Source organism: Folsomia candida, unplaced genomic scaffold (assembly GCF_002217175.1).
Source record: "Folsomia candida strain VU population unplaced genomic scaffold, ASM221717v1 Fcan01_Sc004, whole genome shotgun sequence".
Taxonomy (NCBI): Eukaryota; Metazoa; Arthropoda; class Collembola; order Entomobryomorpha; family Isotomidae; genus Folsomia; species Folsomia candida.
In genome coordinates, this window is record NW_019091196.1 from 11928606 (window position 1) to 11944836 (window position 16231).

Sequence of the window (16231 nt, forward strand, 5' to 3'; positions counted from 1 at the left end):
GATTTCACATAATTTTCAGATATATTTATTATAGGAATTTAATTCCTTTATTTTTCTCAATTTCGTATACATTTTTTGCAAATTGCACAATGTGCATCATAAATAAATATGTTTGGATCAAGCCCTGGTGGATGTAGTATCCGGGGGCAGAATGAAACTCACGGAAGGATCCTTAACATGAATCACTGTGAAAAGTGATTGTTGTGGACCCCTCGGATTGGTCTCATGTTCGGCAAACTTGGTCTTCTGGTTTACGCGAGGAGCGAAAGCATCGCCCATTTTGGAAGGTGGAGAAATCTTTGGGGGTTGGCGTCGCGTCGGTACCAAAAACATCGCAGAGCACGATTCGTTATTACCGTCAGAATCTAGTAAACCTATGTATGTAGTGAATAATAAACAGTATTATTCTGATTTTCAAAAGCCTACCAAAATTGGACGAAGGAAAGTTCTTGAAATTGTTGGTCTTCTTCTTTAATGGAATTTTATTCCGTTGTTCACCACAATTTGTCTTACTACATGAAACCATGCAGAATTGTGTGAAAATCATGGAGAATAAAACCACAAAGAATACAAGAACGATGCCACAAACGACGAAATGTACTCCAGAATAAGCCAAGTCTCCTTTAGTGGAATCGACATCTTTTGGGCTGTTACAGTTAGGTATGATTTCTGGAGGAGAAAGTCCATCATTTGTTACGATATTCTGGGAACAGTTATTCGGACTGGGATTCTCAAGACGGGTTTCCATTGCATTCCTACATACATACAAGCATATGCGGGGAATTTGAGACGCAGTAGATCAACGTGGCTGAGGAGTTGCGAAATTATATAATAATGATGCTTAAGATAAGATATGATAAGCACATACCCTTCGCCCCCTTCGTAATCAGCAAGACCGTCGTTGAAGTCGGTCACAGAAGTGTCCATTCGACTGGGAAAAGCGGACGTCTGAGCAAAAATAATTGCAAGAATGGGGCAAAATATGAGACGCAAAGTCATTTTTCTATTTCAATCAGGTAATAAATTCGGTCGAGATTTGTGTGGAGGATAATTAACAATATCGATGGATAAGAATGAATGTAGGTCTGATTTTGACTACTCCTCTACCGAAGAACGTTCTGGATAAAGAATATTTTGATTTCAGTTCTGAGTTCCGGTAAACAAAATGGTTCAAAGTATTGGAAGGAATGTGTTTTTGTTTGGGTTGTCAATTTATTTTAAATCAAGTAATAATATTATACCAGGAATTGCTTCAGCTCGATTCGTACCACTTCATACACTTGCCTCATTTCTTTCGACTTTTAGACTGGCAAAAACTTTACAGTACAAAATAATTCAATCAATCAAAACCCACCACCTCTTATTACAAACATATAACTGAATACCTTTATTTCCATTTATTCTCAAATTCATATCCTAACAAGTTTCTTATTCATTCGATTAAAATTGATAATAAAAAAATCACACCATTTTTTTGGCACCGCACCACCAATATTGTACTAATGCAAATAAATAATATAATATTACCATTTTGGTGCTTTTTATTATGCATGTAAAGTAAATACTATTCCACTTAAAGTGGTTTCGTTTTACGTTTTTCTACAACTCCAGTCGGGCAGCAGTTGAGTTGAGACTGGCTGCCGATTGGAAGTTGAAGAGAAAATGGCTTTATCGTGTAATATGAAACATTACAGAAAATTAACAAATATCAGATTGTTCAGGGCAAAAACTCCTTAGCTGTTTAGTACAGAATAATAATATAGAACTTGATAACTTGAGTATAAAAATCAGTCTGGGCTCCAAGAAATAAGTAGGTATTTAGTAGTTAAAGGGTACCAAAAACTCTAACATTTTTCATAACAGACAGCACAACAAAGTAGATTATTTAACCCTTGATATTGGGCAATAAAGTATATTTTAGTCATGGATCGATACGAATTACGAATAATTTCTATTCTAATTTACTTAACACTTGGCACAATAAAGTTGGATTCAAGTTGAATAAATGACAAATTAATTACCATCATTCAATGTAAAAATGTTGTTTAAAGGGAACAATTTGAGGAAATAGATACTAAATAAAGTTTGTTTTTAGGGAGGCTACATTTTAACTCTACTCTTACTTGATTATTTGAAAAATACTGTACTTAAATACCAACCTTCGAGATAAATTAAGGTCTAGCTTTGTAATTCTCAGCTGCATCAGATCAGAAAAGTATAAGTACAACAAATTGTGAAAACTAAATAAACATCGCAAATATTATTTCTCCAAGTCGAACAAGTGAGCATGAATCACTTAATTAAATAAGTATAACAATAATGATTAATATGACTCGTTTTTTTATGACGAACGGAACTAACGTAAGGAACGTACAATCAATCACGTCGTGTGTGGTACTTGCTACAGATAATTATGTACAAATAATTAAATACCACTACTAACTAACTAGCATTCTCTTCTGCCTGGCTGAATTTACGATGAGAACGCCAGTGGCACAGCAGTTCCAGAGATCAACATGATGGTCAGCAATTGAAATTTGCTAAGCCAGGTCACTTTTGCAGTAGGAAATATGGGAGGACTCGAGCTTGGCAGTGTCCTAAAAATTCAATTTGTGTATTTTTTCATAAAAATGTATTTCAATTTCTATACTCACGGGTCTTTGTCATTCCATTTCTCCGTTGTAGTGCTTCTACTGGCATTTCTACCGACAAAATAAATTGTTAAAGTCAAACTTCTTCATGAATTAAATTATGAGACGATGATAAGTAAATTGGTAAATTATAAAGTTTCAACTTTACCTGATGGTTCTGGCGTGAAACTCTTTATCCACGGAATCAACCACCATTCCAGCATCCACGTAATACGTCCACACAAATATCCACCCAAACACAAGCCAAAAAGACGGACGGAAGAGGAGGAACGCCATATTTCTGCCGTGTATTACTTATTGTCCCAAGTTGTCCCAACCTGCAGAAATATTAAGAAAATTGCTGCAAATAAGTAAACTTACATCTTATCAGGATAAAAATCAGTACAATTACCTTGAAGACTTTGCTTTCCTTTCAAACTCACAGCCGCTCCCACATCCACCAAACCAATTGTTTCACGCTTGTTCTCGTCCGTGCTAAACCAGAAACACGTTATTATTGCATATTTTTGCGAAATTTGAACAAAACTAGCTCACAATCAGCCACATGTACGTATTAAATTTATTCTCAAGATGGAACAATAGAACGCCGTTTCATGTTACGCTGATTATTATATATCGTGGCAGCAGTTTGTATGAAATGTATATAGAATATGCACGTATGGGTGTAATGGGTTCAGAAAAACGTAATCAGAAACAATGCTGCTACTTCTGCTGCTGGTGCTGCGTAAGTATTAAATATTATTGGACTCACAAACTTCTTCTTCTTGTATTCCACATGAATGATATCATGTCACGACGACGACGACTACGATGGCTTGATATTGCAATACAGTACATTTTCCATGCACACTTGAATATCAAGAGTATTATGAACTGAACAACCTCGCCACCAAGCAAACCAAGCAGCGAAATAACTATGCATTACTGACTCTAACTATGCAAACTCTAGCCAATGTTTTATCGATTTAATGAGAAAATTCCGTGATTATGTTGGGCGAACAAGTAGTGTTCAGGACACACGGTATGCAAAGTGTCCTCCTCCGTCTTCGTGCGGAGATAGACAACCCATGCAAAGAACAAAACAAAGGCGGAGGACGAAGACACGACAGAATGACAACAATATTAATTAATTAATTAACACTAGCCTCACTCAAATCTAAATAATTCATATACATAAAGACGGACATACATACAATACACGCACATGCCGGAAGTGTACACAAGTCCAGTTTTGTGCAAAAGTAACAATTAACATGAAATATTTGGATGCAACAATTATATTCATTAAGATTAAGGTTATCTTCTCCGATGATTACCTTATCCAAAGTTAAAAAAATATAAGCTATCCAAACTCACCCCGTTCGAACGTATTTATTTGTGGATATTTTTATGACTTGTTTCTCCTTCTGTTAACACTTTGCTTGTCGCAATTTCGAGCACAGTTTGCTTTTTAACTAAGCTACACACTACCACCAAGCAAATTGAGCTACGCAAATAAATCGGCGTCTCGATACGTGTACAACTCACTTTTTGACACGGACTAAAACCTTCATACTACTACACTTTTCCTCAACTAAACTGAACTGGATCTCATGAAATAGAAATCATGGCCACACACACATCAGTTTCATGAGTTTCGTGGCTCTCCTCCTCGTTGGTTTGGATACCTTTCTTCTTCAAAGTCGACGAGGAACATATTATCGACGAAATTGAATCCCGGGTTGGTTGCTACTTGAATGATTTGGTAACTATAACAAATGTTTCCATGTAGGTTTAATTAAATTACGTCTATTTGACACGGTCCCACTGTGAGTGAGTGAGTGAATATGAGGTGATGTGGAGCTTCCACTTCTTCATGAAAAGCTCACAGAATCAGAATCATGAGTTTGCTTTGCTGCTAAAATTGTTGACGAACTTGATAATACGTAATGTCGTGAAATGAAAATAAGAAATCTTGCATGTACAACTGGAGGAATAGAATTACTTTGCTTTACTGGTTGTTCTTAGTTTGGAGAGAAGCCTAATAAATAAACTTGATAAAAATATACTCTGTGTTATTATGCTTACTTATTTATGCACTCTGTAAATACTCGTGTAAGCACGCTAATCACAAACACCCAGCCAATATTAGTCAAACCGATCCATATATGAACCAATAATAACCAGTCTACCAGTTTCCAGTGTGTATGTTAGTGAATGATATGTATGTAATGTAAATGCAAAGCATATTAATAACAGGATAGTAATATAGCATGACTAATGTCTTAATGGAATGCATTATCAAACTGGTATTACATTACACTCCATAAAACGTACGTAGCAGAAATATGTCGCCTACTTTTAATTCGGTATCGCAAATTTAATAATGAAACAATATTTGATTTCATTTCCTATTGAGAATAATAACAATGCCGTAATTGTCGTATGATGAGTCAACCCTTCTTAATGGTACTTACTTTTTTATGATGCGCAATTTTTGGCACTTTTTGTGATCTTGAGTCCTCGAATGGAGACAAATCTTGGACAAAGTCGCGTCTCGTGGAGCGTGACCAAGTCGTATTTTAAGGGATGATGAGCCAAACTGTTTGTTACACCTTCGCGACACCGGTATCGAAATGGAATGAGCTGGAAATGTTTCACTTTCTAACGTAACAGTAGCATTTGCATGACGAGAACACAATGTCATATGATCCAATAGGGTTGTTGGTAAGAGAGGAACTCCTGCACCCTTTACACATTATTACGTACGTACGACTTGGATGTGTAAAACTGTGTCCAAAAAGAACCCTATGGTTCTGAAACCCTTTTCCATTTCGTTGTCGTCCTCCCTCCCCTTCATTTCCTTCCCGTACTGTGTGCCTTTCTTTCTTGGGGTGAGCATCATGATGGCATGGGCTTTGGTGACTTGCGAATTATTTGCGGTGGCTCATATGCCAAAGTTGGACCAGTAGCAGTTACATAATGGCAGATGGAAAGTGTAAACTGTAACGTGGGTATGGTAAACATGATTCCGCTGTAAAAACATGGTCTAACTTGTGACTTGTGGTAACACCTACATGCGGCATTTACAGATTGCATACACTACACTGGTGAATTCTTATTCCAAAAAAAGGATTGGACCGACCAAGTCAGGCGACGGCATGCTCATCTATTTCTATTTAGGGGAGTATCTCTCCGCTCTAATATCCTTTCTTGGAGGGGGATAAAGAACTTGAAGTAGTGGTGTTGTGAAAGAAGGAAGGATGATAACGTAACGGTGCATATGGATGGATGGATATCAATGATGTGGAGGTTATTATATGAGAGGATGGGAAGTTAAATAAGATGACATTGGATTTCACTGATATTAGTGCATGCATACTGGAGAAGTTATTAAACTGTCTCCTGACTTTTGGCTGGTCATACATAAAAGTAGGAGGAATCTTGAACTTTAATTTAACCACAGGCAGACGAATTAAAGATTAGGAAATTTTTAACTGAGCAATTATAGCTAAACCTCGTATTAAGGAGAAAAACAAGCCCACAAAATATTTATGTACTCACTCATGCCATATTTGAGCTATGAGCATATATATTGACTCAAATCAGAGCTATTTACTTCGCTTATCATCACTTCAGCCCTGCACACTAATGATGAATAATGAATCAAATGAATGTAAGATAAGTTAAATCGAGGTGTGATTAGACTTTTAAGACGAGACTGAATTGTGGTGAAATGGGGAAAATGAGAATTTTTGAGACGAGCAGGATGCACGGGAGGTGAGAAAAGCCAAGTGAGACAATCCCAAATTTTAATTCTGGCAGCGGGTACTGTAATTGATTCCGGGTTTGTTTGTAACGAAAACGCACGTGAACTTTGACAATCCGAAGAAAATTACTAAATTCTATTCATCTTTGAATTTTGAATTTACCAATAAGCAATTTTAGGTAAGAACTAGAAAAATCCCCTACTATACTACACATTTCTATACCTTTCACTAATCATATATTCTACTTCATACTTTATTTACTTTATTTTTTATTTCTTCTTACATTACAGTTGTTCTCGACACTAATTTGCAGCATGGAATCATCAGGGAGCGAAGGAAATCATGGGAAGGGGTTAAAATCTGGACAACTCTGGTCAAACGTTCTCATCGATGAAACGATCGACTTGATGAACAACGACATTTTCAAAACAAAATTGGACGCCAGGAAAAGCAATGGTCTCGAAGAAAGGGGAAATGAACAGTATTTGTCACAGCTGGTCAGCAGAAAGGCCAAGAACTTTGTGGCACCTCGAGTACAAAAGGCAAAAGTGGCGAATTTGAGGGGACACTTCCGTTTCAAGTACACACTGCCAAGAGGTCGGGGTCGTGGTGGACCTGGACGACGAGGGAATTGCACTGTTGGAATGACAAGGGGGCGAGGTCTTGGTCGTGGAAAATATAGACCTCGCGATGAACAAGTCATTCCAAGCACAAATCCAGGAGAAAGTCCAGCAGCAATAATTTACGACGCTCCTTCGCTTCCAGTAATTGGCGGAGATGTCGTACCAACAATTCCTGTGGATGAAATCGTCAAAAGTATGAAAGTGGTCAAACCTCCCGAGGAACCGACAAAACCAAAAACCGCCGAAGAAATCAAAGAAGAAGAGATGAAAAATCTGAAAGCAATTTTTGGAGGTGGTCATCGACGACGTGCAGGAACTGGTGCTGGAGCGTTTTCAAACCGAAAACCGAGTGTCGCAACGGCAACGTTTTCTTCTTCGAATGGCGATGATGCCATGATGGATATCGACGGAGAAATGCCAAGACCAACTCTACAGCAGCCACAACTACAACAACAACGTTTTGAAAATGGTGGTGGTAGATCTCGGGAGATTATTGATTATGGAGATGTTGATTACAGCTTCTAAGTATTTAAATGTCAAGGTTTAAAATGTTACAACAATTACTGATACTTATTCAAAGTTTTGTTTAATAAAATGTATTAATTTGATCAATTAATTAGATTTGAGGAATGTGTCCGCTTCTTTTTACTTAATTAGTACAATGCATGTCCATTAAGTTCATCCGTTAATTAGCAAACTTTTTTTGCATGACTGTTTTACCATTAAAATTCGCACATCGATTTCATGTTTATAATTTTGGTAGTTGGAGGCAAGTTGAGACAGTTGTTTAATGCCTCGTCTCAATCGCAGCGTCCTCTCTACTCACTCCTTTCCATCACAATGACAATTCATTTTTTGAACCAAAATCGGCTCCAGTCTTTCCTTCGTTGAAAAAAGTTGCCGAGTAATCAAATCAAAGTTTTTGATAAGTTTCATAAAAATTGTGAATTTTCAAGTGTGATAAAGCTTTTGAATTATGTCGTCGTCAGCTTTGGTGCCCCAAGTTCCCAGTGGAGGATTCAACTTTTCCAATTATCAAAGGTAAGTTGGATAAAGTTCTGTGTTTTTGTTTTTTAAATCGACGAACAATTTGCATTTGATTTATTTGATATATTTTATTCTTTTAGAAATGTGTCCCTTTGTGCAAGTGGATTTCCTGCCCCAAAAACAACCAAGACGGGGACAACGATTGTCGGATGTATTTTTGGAAGTAGAGAAGACATTGGTGTTTGTCTCGGCGCAGATACGAGAGCCACTTCGGGCAACATAGTGGCGGACAAGAATTGTGAAAAGATTCACAGAATTGCGGAGCGAATTTAGTAAGGATGAAAGTTATTTTTGATATTGTGAATGACTTGTATCTAATTAAAATTGTGTGGTTTTAGCTGTTGTGGCGCTGGTACGGCTGCAGACACAGAGTTTACCACCAAAAAGATCGAGTCGCAGTTGGAGCTTTTGAAATTGAACTTGGGTCGGGAAGTGCCAGTTGTCGTGGCTAATCGGTTAATTAAGCAGTTGCTGTTCCGTCATCAGGTTGGTATTTCAATGATAATACACGATGAGTGAGTCGAAACATTATAACGCATATTTTTTTTATAGGGACACATTTCTGCGGCTTTAGTTCTTGGAGGAGTTGACAACAATGGGGCTCACATTTATTGCATCTACCCCCATGGTTCGACCGATCGACTCCCGTATGCCACGATGGGTTCTGGATCCTTGGTAATTGACGATAACAATACAATTTTCCAAATACATATGCATGGCCTTAGTGTACTTTTAATTTCAGGCTGCCATGTCCGTCTTCGAAGGTGGATGGAAAGACAATATGACGGTAAGTGAATTTGTTTCATTACAATCTTAACATATTGGTATGACTTATAATCATTTACTTTTGTAGGAAGCGGAGGCTACTAAATTAGTCCGTGATGCTATCGCTGCTGGTATCACGAACGATTTAGGATCTGGTTCCAATGTGGATATCAACATCATTAGGAAGAACCTGCCGAAACCAGTGATTATGCGAAATATGGAGATAATTGGAGTCAAGGGAGAACGGTAATAATAATATAATGTTCTATTTTTCCTATTCCGTTGTAAAATGTTCCTGTTGATAACAACGAAAATCTTGCTTTGTTCAGAATGGGGGATTACACTTACCCCAAGGGAACCACAAAAGTTTTGAAGACGGAAGTTATTCCTATCAAAGTTGAGGATGAAGTTGTTGAGAGGATGGACACGGACCAAGATTAGGTTTAGATAATCAATTAAAATAATGTCTTTTTATTCCATTTCTATACAATGTTAGTTAACTACTAAATGTAATCAGTCCAAATTCTCGTAATGTACTCAAAATTCAAATATCTAATATTCGATTGGAAATATTATAACATTTTAAAACCGATTAAATAGGCTACATCATGAAACTTTGATGAGAAACTAATCGTTAAATTTGTAAATGTCTTCAGTAAAGCATCTGGAATCGCTACATTGTCAAATCCAATCCATAAAGTAGCGCATATTGGATGTGCGTGCATCAAGAGTTTCATGATTCAACCACATCAACATTACCAGTAAGGACCCCCTCTCACTTGTACAATTGATCTCAATGACGCTAATCCATACACCTCAGACATACACATTATAAACCTTATATACTTTCTCTATTTGCACGAAAGCAGTAACAGTACCTTTTCAGGTATAACATAGCATTTTGTTTGTCATCTGTCCAGAGAAAGTTTTGTTTGCAGTGTAACTTGTTTCCAATTAGGCTAAAACTGGCAGAAATAAGTTGTGAGTTGAACTGAGGAGTTGGTTAGTTGATAGTGTGGGATATCGTCGTGGAGTATGTGCACACAGAAAATTACAAGAACTCAACTTTTACTTTCCTCTTGCGGAAACTTTGTCCTCTTTCACCTCGTAAATAGCCTCAACGTATAGCCTCTGGTAATTTGATAATTCGTCTGCTTAACATTTTCCACCTGAACAATAACCTCCCTCACTCACTCACTGCATTTATTTACTTTGCACGCATGTCGCACTCGTTTGTTAAGTGGTCATGAGCTTACCGGATTTTGCAGACAGGATGAAAGTCCCTCATTTGGTTGGTGGCTTATATTTACATTCTTCGCCAAGCTTTGTGATTTAGTAGCAGGATCAAAGTTTTTGGTTCAAATATGCATCATTCGTTCGTTAATAAAACAGATTACCTGTTCCATTGGTTTGACAGTCAAGCAGTCCATTGCAAATAAGACAGAGAGAAAGTTCCGGAACATTGATGTTTGGTTAACCTTCCACCCATTGCAGAGTAATTAATCAGCTTTTATATTTCCGAATTGGACGCAGAATTCGATAGAAATTGTCTCTATTGCGACTCTTGCTGCCATGCAGCCTACTTATTTACATGGGCAAACTACTAGCAAGAATATTCTCCCTTTTCAATGCTGCCTTCCACCCACTCATAAAAACCCGGCCATAAAACGCAATAAAAAACAACGTCATCCTCGTCATTTTCAATTTCATCCATCCACCATTACCGACGGCTATTTGTTTTTCCTCTTTTATTAAAACCTCGTCGTCCATGTCCAAGTTTGCATACATTCTGCTTGCCTTGTGAAATCAAGTTTTAATGAGAATCAGGGAGAAAGTTGTGCTTTATTTTAATTATAACTTGGTCATGTATCTGCATGCATCGTGGCGTTGTTTTGTCTCTAGTTCAGTATGAGTTTGTGAAATTATAAACTAAACGGTGTCCTTTGGGAATGGAATCTTGGGACGAGGCGAGGTGGAGATGATAACACACGATAATGAAGGAAAAAGGAATTTATAGTTAATTAAAATTGACGACGACCTTTTGTTATTGTTTCATTTCGCTTTCACTTAAGGTAATTGGGTCACGTAGTAGGGAGGGAATCAGGTCCTAATAAAATTCGTTTTATGCAAGAATTTATTCTATTTTTTTGCTGCATTATTCGGCGTTAGTCGAATATAAAGTGAAAGCACTTTGCAGTTTAATCAATTAGTTGATTACACAAGAAAGACGGAGAAATGCATAATATGAAATATTTGGTATCTAAATACACTGTTAAAAATGTGATGCATTCTCCGTCCTGATATTGATCTGGTAATAACTTCCTACCCGATTAGTAGTAGTAGATTGTTTCTGAGGATGAGTGGTAAATTTCCATTACCATAACATTACTGAACCTTAATTCTCGTTATTACCAGTGCCAGAGTCATATACTTACTCCGGCCACTAATGATTTAATACCAGTTTTCTAAGAGTGTACCTACTTATGCGTACTTATGCAACCTCTCAATATTCATATGTATCAGTAATCGTACTTCTAAGTACATGCATGCAAAGCCGCAATTTTAAGAAAATATTGCAGAAAAGCAGTTCTCAATAAATGTCGTACTTATCATCATCTTATTGCCACAGGTAAATAAATATTGAAAGATGAGAAAGCAAAATCTTCAAATAAATCCCGTCTTGTCGTCAAACAACTATTTTCAACTCCTTACCAATATTTTTTTGAAGCACAAAAGTACCATTGTTGGAGTTTACTAGTACCTGGAATCCCATATCGTTTGTCCATCCACCTCCATTTGTCAAAAGAGTAGTTGTAAAGTTTGAGGACAAGGGTTGAGTTATGTCTCGAGTGGAGAAAGTAGTACATACATGGCTGGCAACTCCTCGCATGATCTTTTCCATTCCGATGGACTAAAATCGAATTTAGAATCAAATAGAAAATCCCTCAGAATCAATATCCATCAATTCCGTTTGCATTTTATGGATTACTTTCTCCCTTTTCTTCTCAAGAATTCATATCCAGCCAACAAACCCTCCAAACACGCATAAATATTCCTAAATGGAAACAAAACAAACAAACACGAGAAAAATGAAAGTATAAAATCAAAATGCTTTCTTTTTTCCCTGTCGCAATCGCCGGGGTGGCAAAAAGGAAGAAGAATAATGCTGGTTTTGTTGGTGCTATTTATCACTGGACAGCAGCAAGGGCGTGTCGCCGTCGTGAACCAATTTTTCTCTCCAAGGATTTCACAATGATTTAGGAAGATCAATAAAATCGCCTTTTACTACACTGACTGATAGATAATGCAAGAATAAGGAGGAGAAGAGTTGACGTTTTTGTGTCAAGTAAATATGTGCGTATGCGGAAGACTTGGGAGAATATTTGTCCTCGAAAGAAACATTGGATTAGTTTTGTTACATGATTCAATCTTGTCACGAGAAGGAGATAATATGTTGAGAGGAGACGAATACGAATGAGTTATCCCCCCATACGGCGTTATCCAGGCCAGGTAATCTTTGACTTTCTCCCTGCCTACTCAATTATTTAGGAGAGAAAGTAGTTCATGAGATTTGTCTCAATTTACACAATTAACTTTATACAAATCAAATAGTCGGGTAGTCGAATTTCACATTTTTGATCATATTAAGAGTGAAAATTTAGTGCTACAATATTCCAATTAAATTGAGATATTAGTATGTTAATTAGACATGTTGCGACAAGTTCATGAATGATACAGTTAATTAATGGGATCATTATGATTAAAGAGTAATTAATGTAATTACGCCTTGTTATCCTTACTACTACATGTGCAAATTATATTGTGCAGTCATCCATCCATATTCTCTTCCCCTCTTAATTGTCATTCACTATAGGACATCGAGTAGCCAACCACTGAAAATTAGCATATGTATGATGAAATTGGGCATAATTAAATTTTGAAAATTTTATTTATTTATTAGCACCACCAGCAGCAACATAACTCACATGCATATCAACCAAATACTGAAAGGATGACGACGACATTGGATTATTAATCATTGATGCGAGCAAGAATAAGGCCTGGCAAAAGCGAGGAGAAAGTGTTACACGGTTTGGCGTATGGAAAGCATTTCTTTGCTCGCTTTCACTCGACGCTGGAAGAACCACCACCACCCCGCAAACACCACATCCGGGGTTCACTTATGAATTTTCAATGATGTTAAATTTTGGATAGAGGTGAGACTCGAATTGGCTCAGCTAACTCGACTTTTTGTCGAATGGAGTCATGTGTCTCTGCTTTCACCCGGTTCGCTGGGTGAAAGTCAAGCCCTCCACTTTTTGGAATAAATTCAGCCAACAATTGCATAAAGAGGAGAACATCTTTTGTTTCACACTTTTATATATTTCCATAAAATTTTCATGTTTAGATTTATATATACAATTTTCAACGAAACCATGCTTCGTGAAGTTTAACCTATGTATGATAGTGACGTATTTACATATTTATATAACTTCCTTAACTATGCATTATTAATTTGGTTTAATGAACATCAAATACATATTTATATATTTTGAATTATGTAAGTTTTTAGTATTTAGTCAAACAAGAAGTATAATAATAGCAAATTAATTATTATGTATGTACTTGTAAATAGCATAATAAATGAGAAAACTTGTTAGTATTGTGAAGCATTAGTAAGAATATTAAATTTATAATAGCATGTCAGACATTCATTCATGTAATAGCTAACAATGGAGGTTTCACAGCGTATGCTCTCCGATTTTGGGCAAAGTAGAGTCGTGATGACAAATTCAATTAGTAGAAATTTGCTAAATACACTATTTGTCAATGCTCAAGTTTGGTGTAGATATTTGCATCTAAAGTGGAGAAAGTGCGCTTTAAAATTGACAAATTTTACATTTTTTAAAAATTTCCTTTGCATTTTCTCCTCACGGGATGCAAATATTTTAACCAAACCTGAACATTGGGAGATGGTGCCTTTTGCAAATTACATATTAATTGAACTTGTAATCAATTGGCCCTACTTTACCCAAAATCTGAGTGCATACGCTGGGAAACCTCCATTATACGTAAAACCACGCGATGAAGCCACAGGTTCTTAAAAACAGAAGGTCAACAAGCCATGATCTCATACTCACAAGGTTCAAAGTACATATTTCTATGTTCGAGAGAGAGAAAGAGAGAACACTCAAGGTCTTTTCCTCCAGACCTGTTTTTTGTTACAAGACTTTTTTTCGAATCCATTTCATTCTATGTATTTTCAGCTATTAGTCAGTAGGGTGGAAGGAGGTGAGGTTTACAAAGTGATGGATCGATCACTCAAGTCAAACCTGGCATCCGCAGTAAGGAAATGTCTACTTGTCACTTTAATCTAAAATATAAATGGAGAAATGCAAATTAATACAACTTAGGATAAATAATAGTATATTTACATACTTAGCACACAGCAGTAGTGCATTCATCCAGAGCATAATGGCAGAAATAAGTATGTGATTTAATGATTTATTAGTTCAACAGGCTATTAAACTTGGCTAATGAGTAACTTTGGCGGATGCGAGTAGCTGCAGTAATGAATAAATAAACCAAGGCATAAACTTAAACGCTATAGAATTTTGAAATGTTAAGTAGCCAACTTTTTTAAAGTGTAATAAATAAAACTAATTACTTTCACTCGGGTTGGGTCGATCCGTAATTGCTAAAACTATTCTATATTTAGTGTAATTGAGATTGATTAAGTTTTATACGTACGTCAATTAAAATATCAAAGGGCACTACGACTAGGTACATTTGTAGAGTGGCAATTTCTAGATGTATTTCTTATGTAGAGGCACACAATTTACCATCGAGAAACCCAATCATAAAGACTTAATTAACTTAAACTGGTACATTTTAGATTGTCTTCTCACAGCAATCTCGTCGTGGTTAGTGGTAATAAGATGATAAAGTTATGTATTTTAGGTACTGCTTCCTAACTCTACTGACTATAAATCGTTTCGTCAAAAGGTCAAAATGGGAAACGTGGCACAAAATAACAACTTTCTCCGTGACTTCATGCATCCAAAAATTGTATCTCGTTGGTCAAAGAAAACTCGGTTAAAAATTGTGGTACTTCCGATTTCCGCCAACAACACGGTCCAATCACTTACTTACACTATTACTGACCTCCGATTAGACTGCCCCTTGTCCTTGTCCGGATCGTAAGGTTCCAAATCATCTGGAACAAAGGGATGATTTTTTTGTATCATAATAAACATTACTTGGGCATAAAACTAGTCACCTTTGGGAGTATTGAGGGCACTGTAGTCAATGGGAAAGGGACAGTCCAAACTGTCCTTAGAGCAGATTCCAAATACGTATTGACCTATAAATTTAAGCGAATAATTTAGCCAATCTTGCAATGTGATGTGTACGAAATGCAAATCTGTACCAGGTCCGTGTGGGTATTTTCCAAATAGAAAGTTCGAGAAACAGAGTTTGAACAAGGTGTAGCTTATTTTGTTCCGACCATTCTGAAACAATCACAATATTTTACGGCCATCGCCACCATCACGAAAACAAGGGTAATAACAACGGTCATGGTGAAATGGTTGGTCAGACATGTGTGCGGTTTGGTCATAATTCTTCCCTCGCAATAAATTACTACCGAGTCTGGGGAAAGTACGAGTAGGTAATTACGCAGGAAGAGGAAGACATGGTTCATTTTTCATGCTTTTGTCCCCCTCAGTCAGAAGAAGGGATGGCCAGAGGGCGGATATGGATTTGTTTTTAGCTTTTTCATTTGGTGAGAACCGACGGTCAAACTTTGTGGGTGTGTTCCATAGCTATTATAGGTCACGAAAATTTGAAAATATGCTATACATGTTGCTACATATCTCTAAGTTTTCAAACATATCAATATTTCCGCTATTATTTGAAAAATACGTAAAAATTTTAGAATATTTTTTTTAAACTACATATAAATATTTCAATGATCCGAGAGTTTTTGCTCAAAGAAATACGAAATCAAAAATCTAGAAAAATTATATTCTGAAATACGAATTTTTTGAAAAAAATTATTTTTTATTTACTTTTAAAAAAAATTTACTTTTTGGAAATATTCCGTAAATATTTTATCATTATTTGCGTAAATATTAAAATTTCAGCGATTTTTCGTAAATACATATCCGCCCTCTACAGATAATATTAAAAAGGGGAACTTGTGAACTTGTGTTCTGTTTTTAGAGGAAGGTTTGTCCAACTCATGAAAACTTACATCCATCCATTCACATCCATTTATTTACAGAGAGAAAAGAGAAAGTCTCCGTTTTGCAATCTATTTCCTCAGCCAATAAAAATATTTCAATTCCATGTCGAATTAAGAAGACAAACGCGCACATGCATGGCACGAGGAGGA

The 16231-nt window shown here is 36.5% G+C and overlaps 3 protein-coding genes and 1 long non-coding RNA gene across 11 annotated transcripts in view; 2 read left to right on the top strand and 2 right to left on the bottom strand.

The window, feature by feature from the left end:
* Window positions 1–350: 350 nt before the first annotated feature.
* On the bottom strand, window positions 351–5390 carry LOC110848407. 2 transcript variants are annotated; one of them, XR_002547742.2, is made up of 7 exons: window positions 5108–5390; window positions 3043–3125; window positions 2800–2968; window positions 2655–2702; window positions 869–2597; window positions 427–755; window positions 351–365 (listed from the first exon to the last, which is right to left on the bottom strand). It is a non-coding gene; the product is annotated as an uncharacterized LOC110848407 (long non-coding RNA). The 2 variants fall into 2 exon arrangements; XR_002547741.2 differs by lacking the exon at window positions 5108–5390 and adding an exon at window positions 4008–4749.
* A 1028-nt stretch (window positions 5391–6418) lies between these two features.
* On the top strand, window positions 6419–7644 carry LOC110848739. The gene is made up of 2 exons (XM_022096031.2): window positions 6419–6578; window positions 6691–7644. Exon 2 carries the CDS (start codon window positions 6715–6717, stop codon window positions 7546–7548), a length of 834 nt encoding a protein of 277 aa, XP_021951723.1. The 5' UTR covers window positions 6419–6578; window positions 6691–6714; the 3' UTR covers window positions 7549–7644.
* Window positions 7645–7875: 231 nt separating this feature from the next.
* On the top strand, window positions 7876–9466 carry LOC110848347 (proteasome subunit beta type-7). The gene is made up of 7 exons (XM_022095541.2): window positions 7876–8064; window positions 8151–8342; window positions 8409–8556; window positions 8623–8745; window positions 8813–8857; window positions 8924–9081; window positions 9165–9466. Exons 1-7 carry the CDS (start codon window positions 8000–8002, stop codon window positions 9274–9276), a joined length of 843 nt encoding a protein of 280 aa, XP_021951233.1. The 5' UTR covers window positions 7876–7999; the 3' UTR covers window positions 9277–9466.
* A 3731-nt stretch (window positions 9467–13197) lies between these two features.
* The window catches only part of LOC110849171, a 28032-nt gene continuing 24998 nt past the window's right edge, over window positions 13198–16231 (bottom strand). For 3 of the 7 annotated variants that reach the window (XM_035851128.1, XM_035851129.1, XM_035851131.1), the window contains exons 10-13: window positions 15266–15347; window positions 15116–15199; window positions 14989–15052; window positions 13198–14209 (exon numbers count right to left, since the gene is read on the bottom strand). In XM_035851128.1, the coding sequence (XP_035707021.1) occupies window positions 14200–14209; window positions 14989–15052; window positions 15116–15199; window positions 15266–15347 (240 nt within the window). In that variant the 3' untranslated portion in view covers window positions 13198–14199. Of the gene's footprint in view, window positions 14210–14274; window positions 15053–15115; window positions 15200–15265; window positions 15348–16231 lie in introns of all 7 variants that reach the window. The other 4 variants (XR_004834669.1, XR_004834668.1, XM_035851132.1 and 1 more) reach the window with 4 other exon arrangements.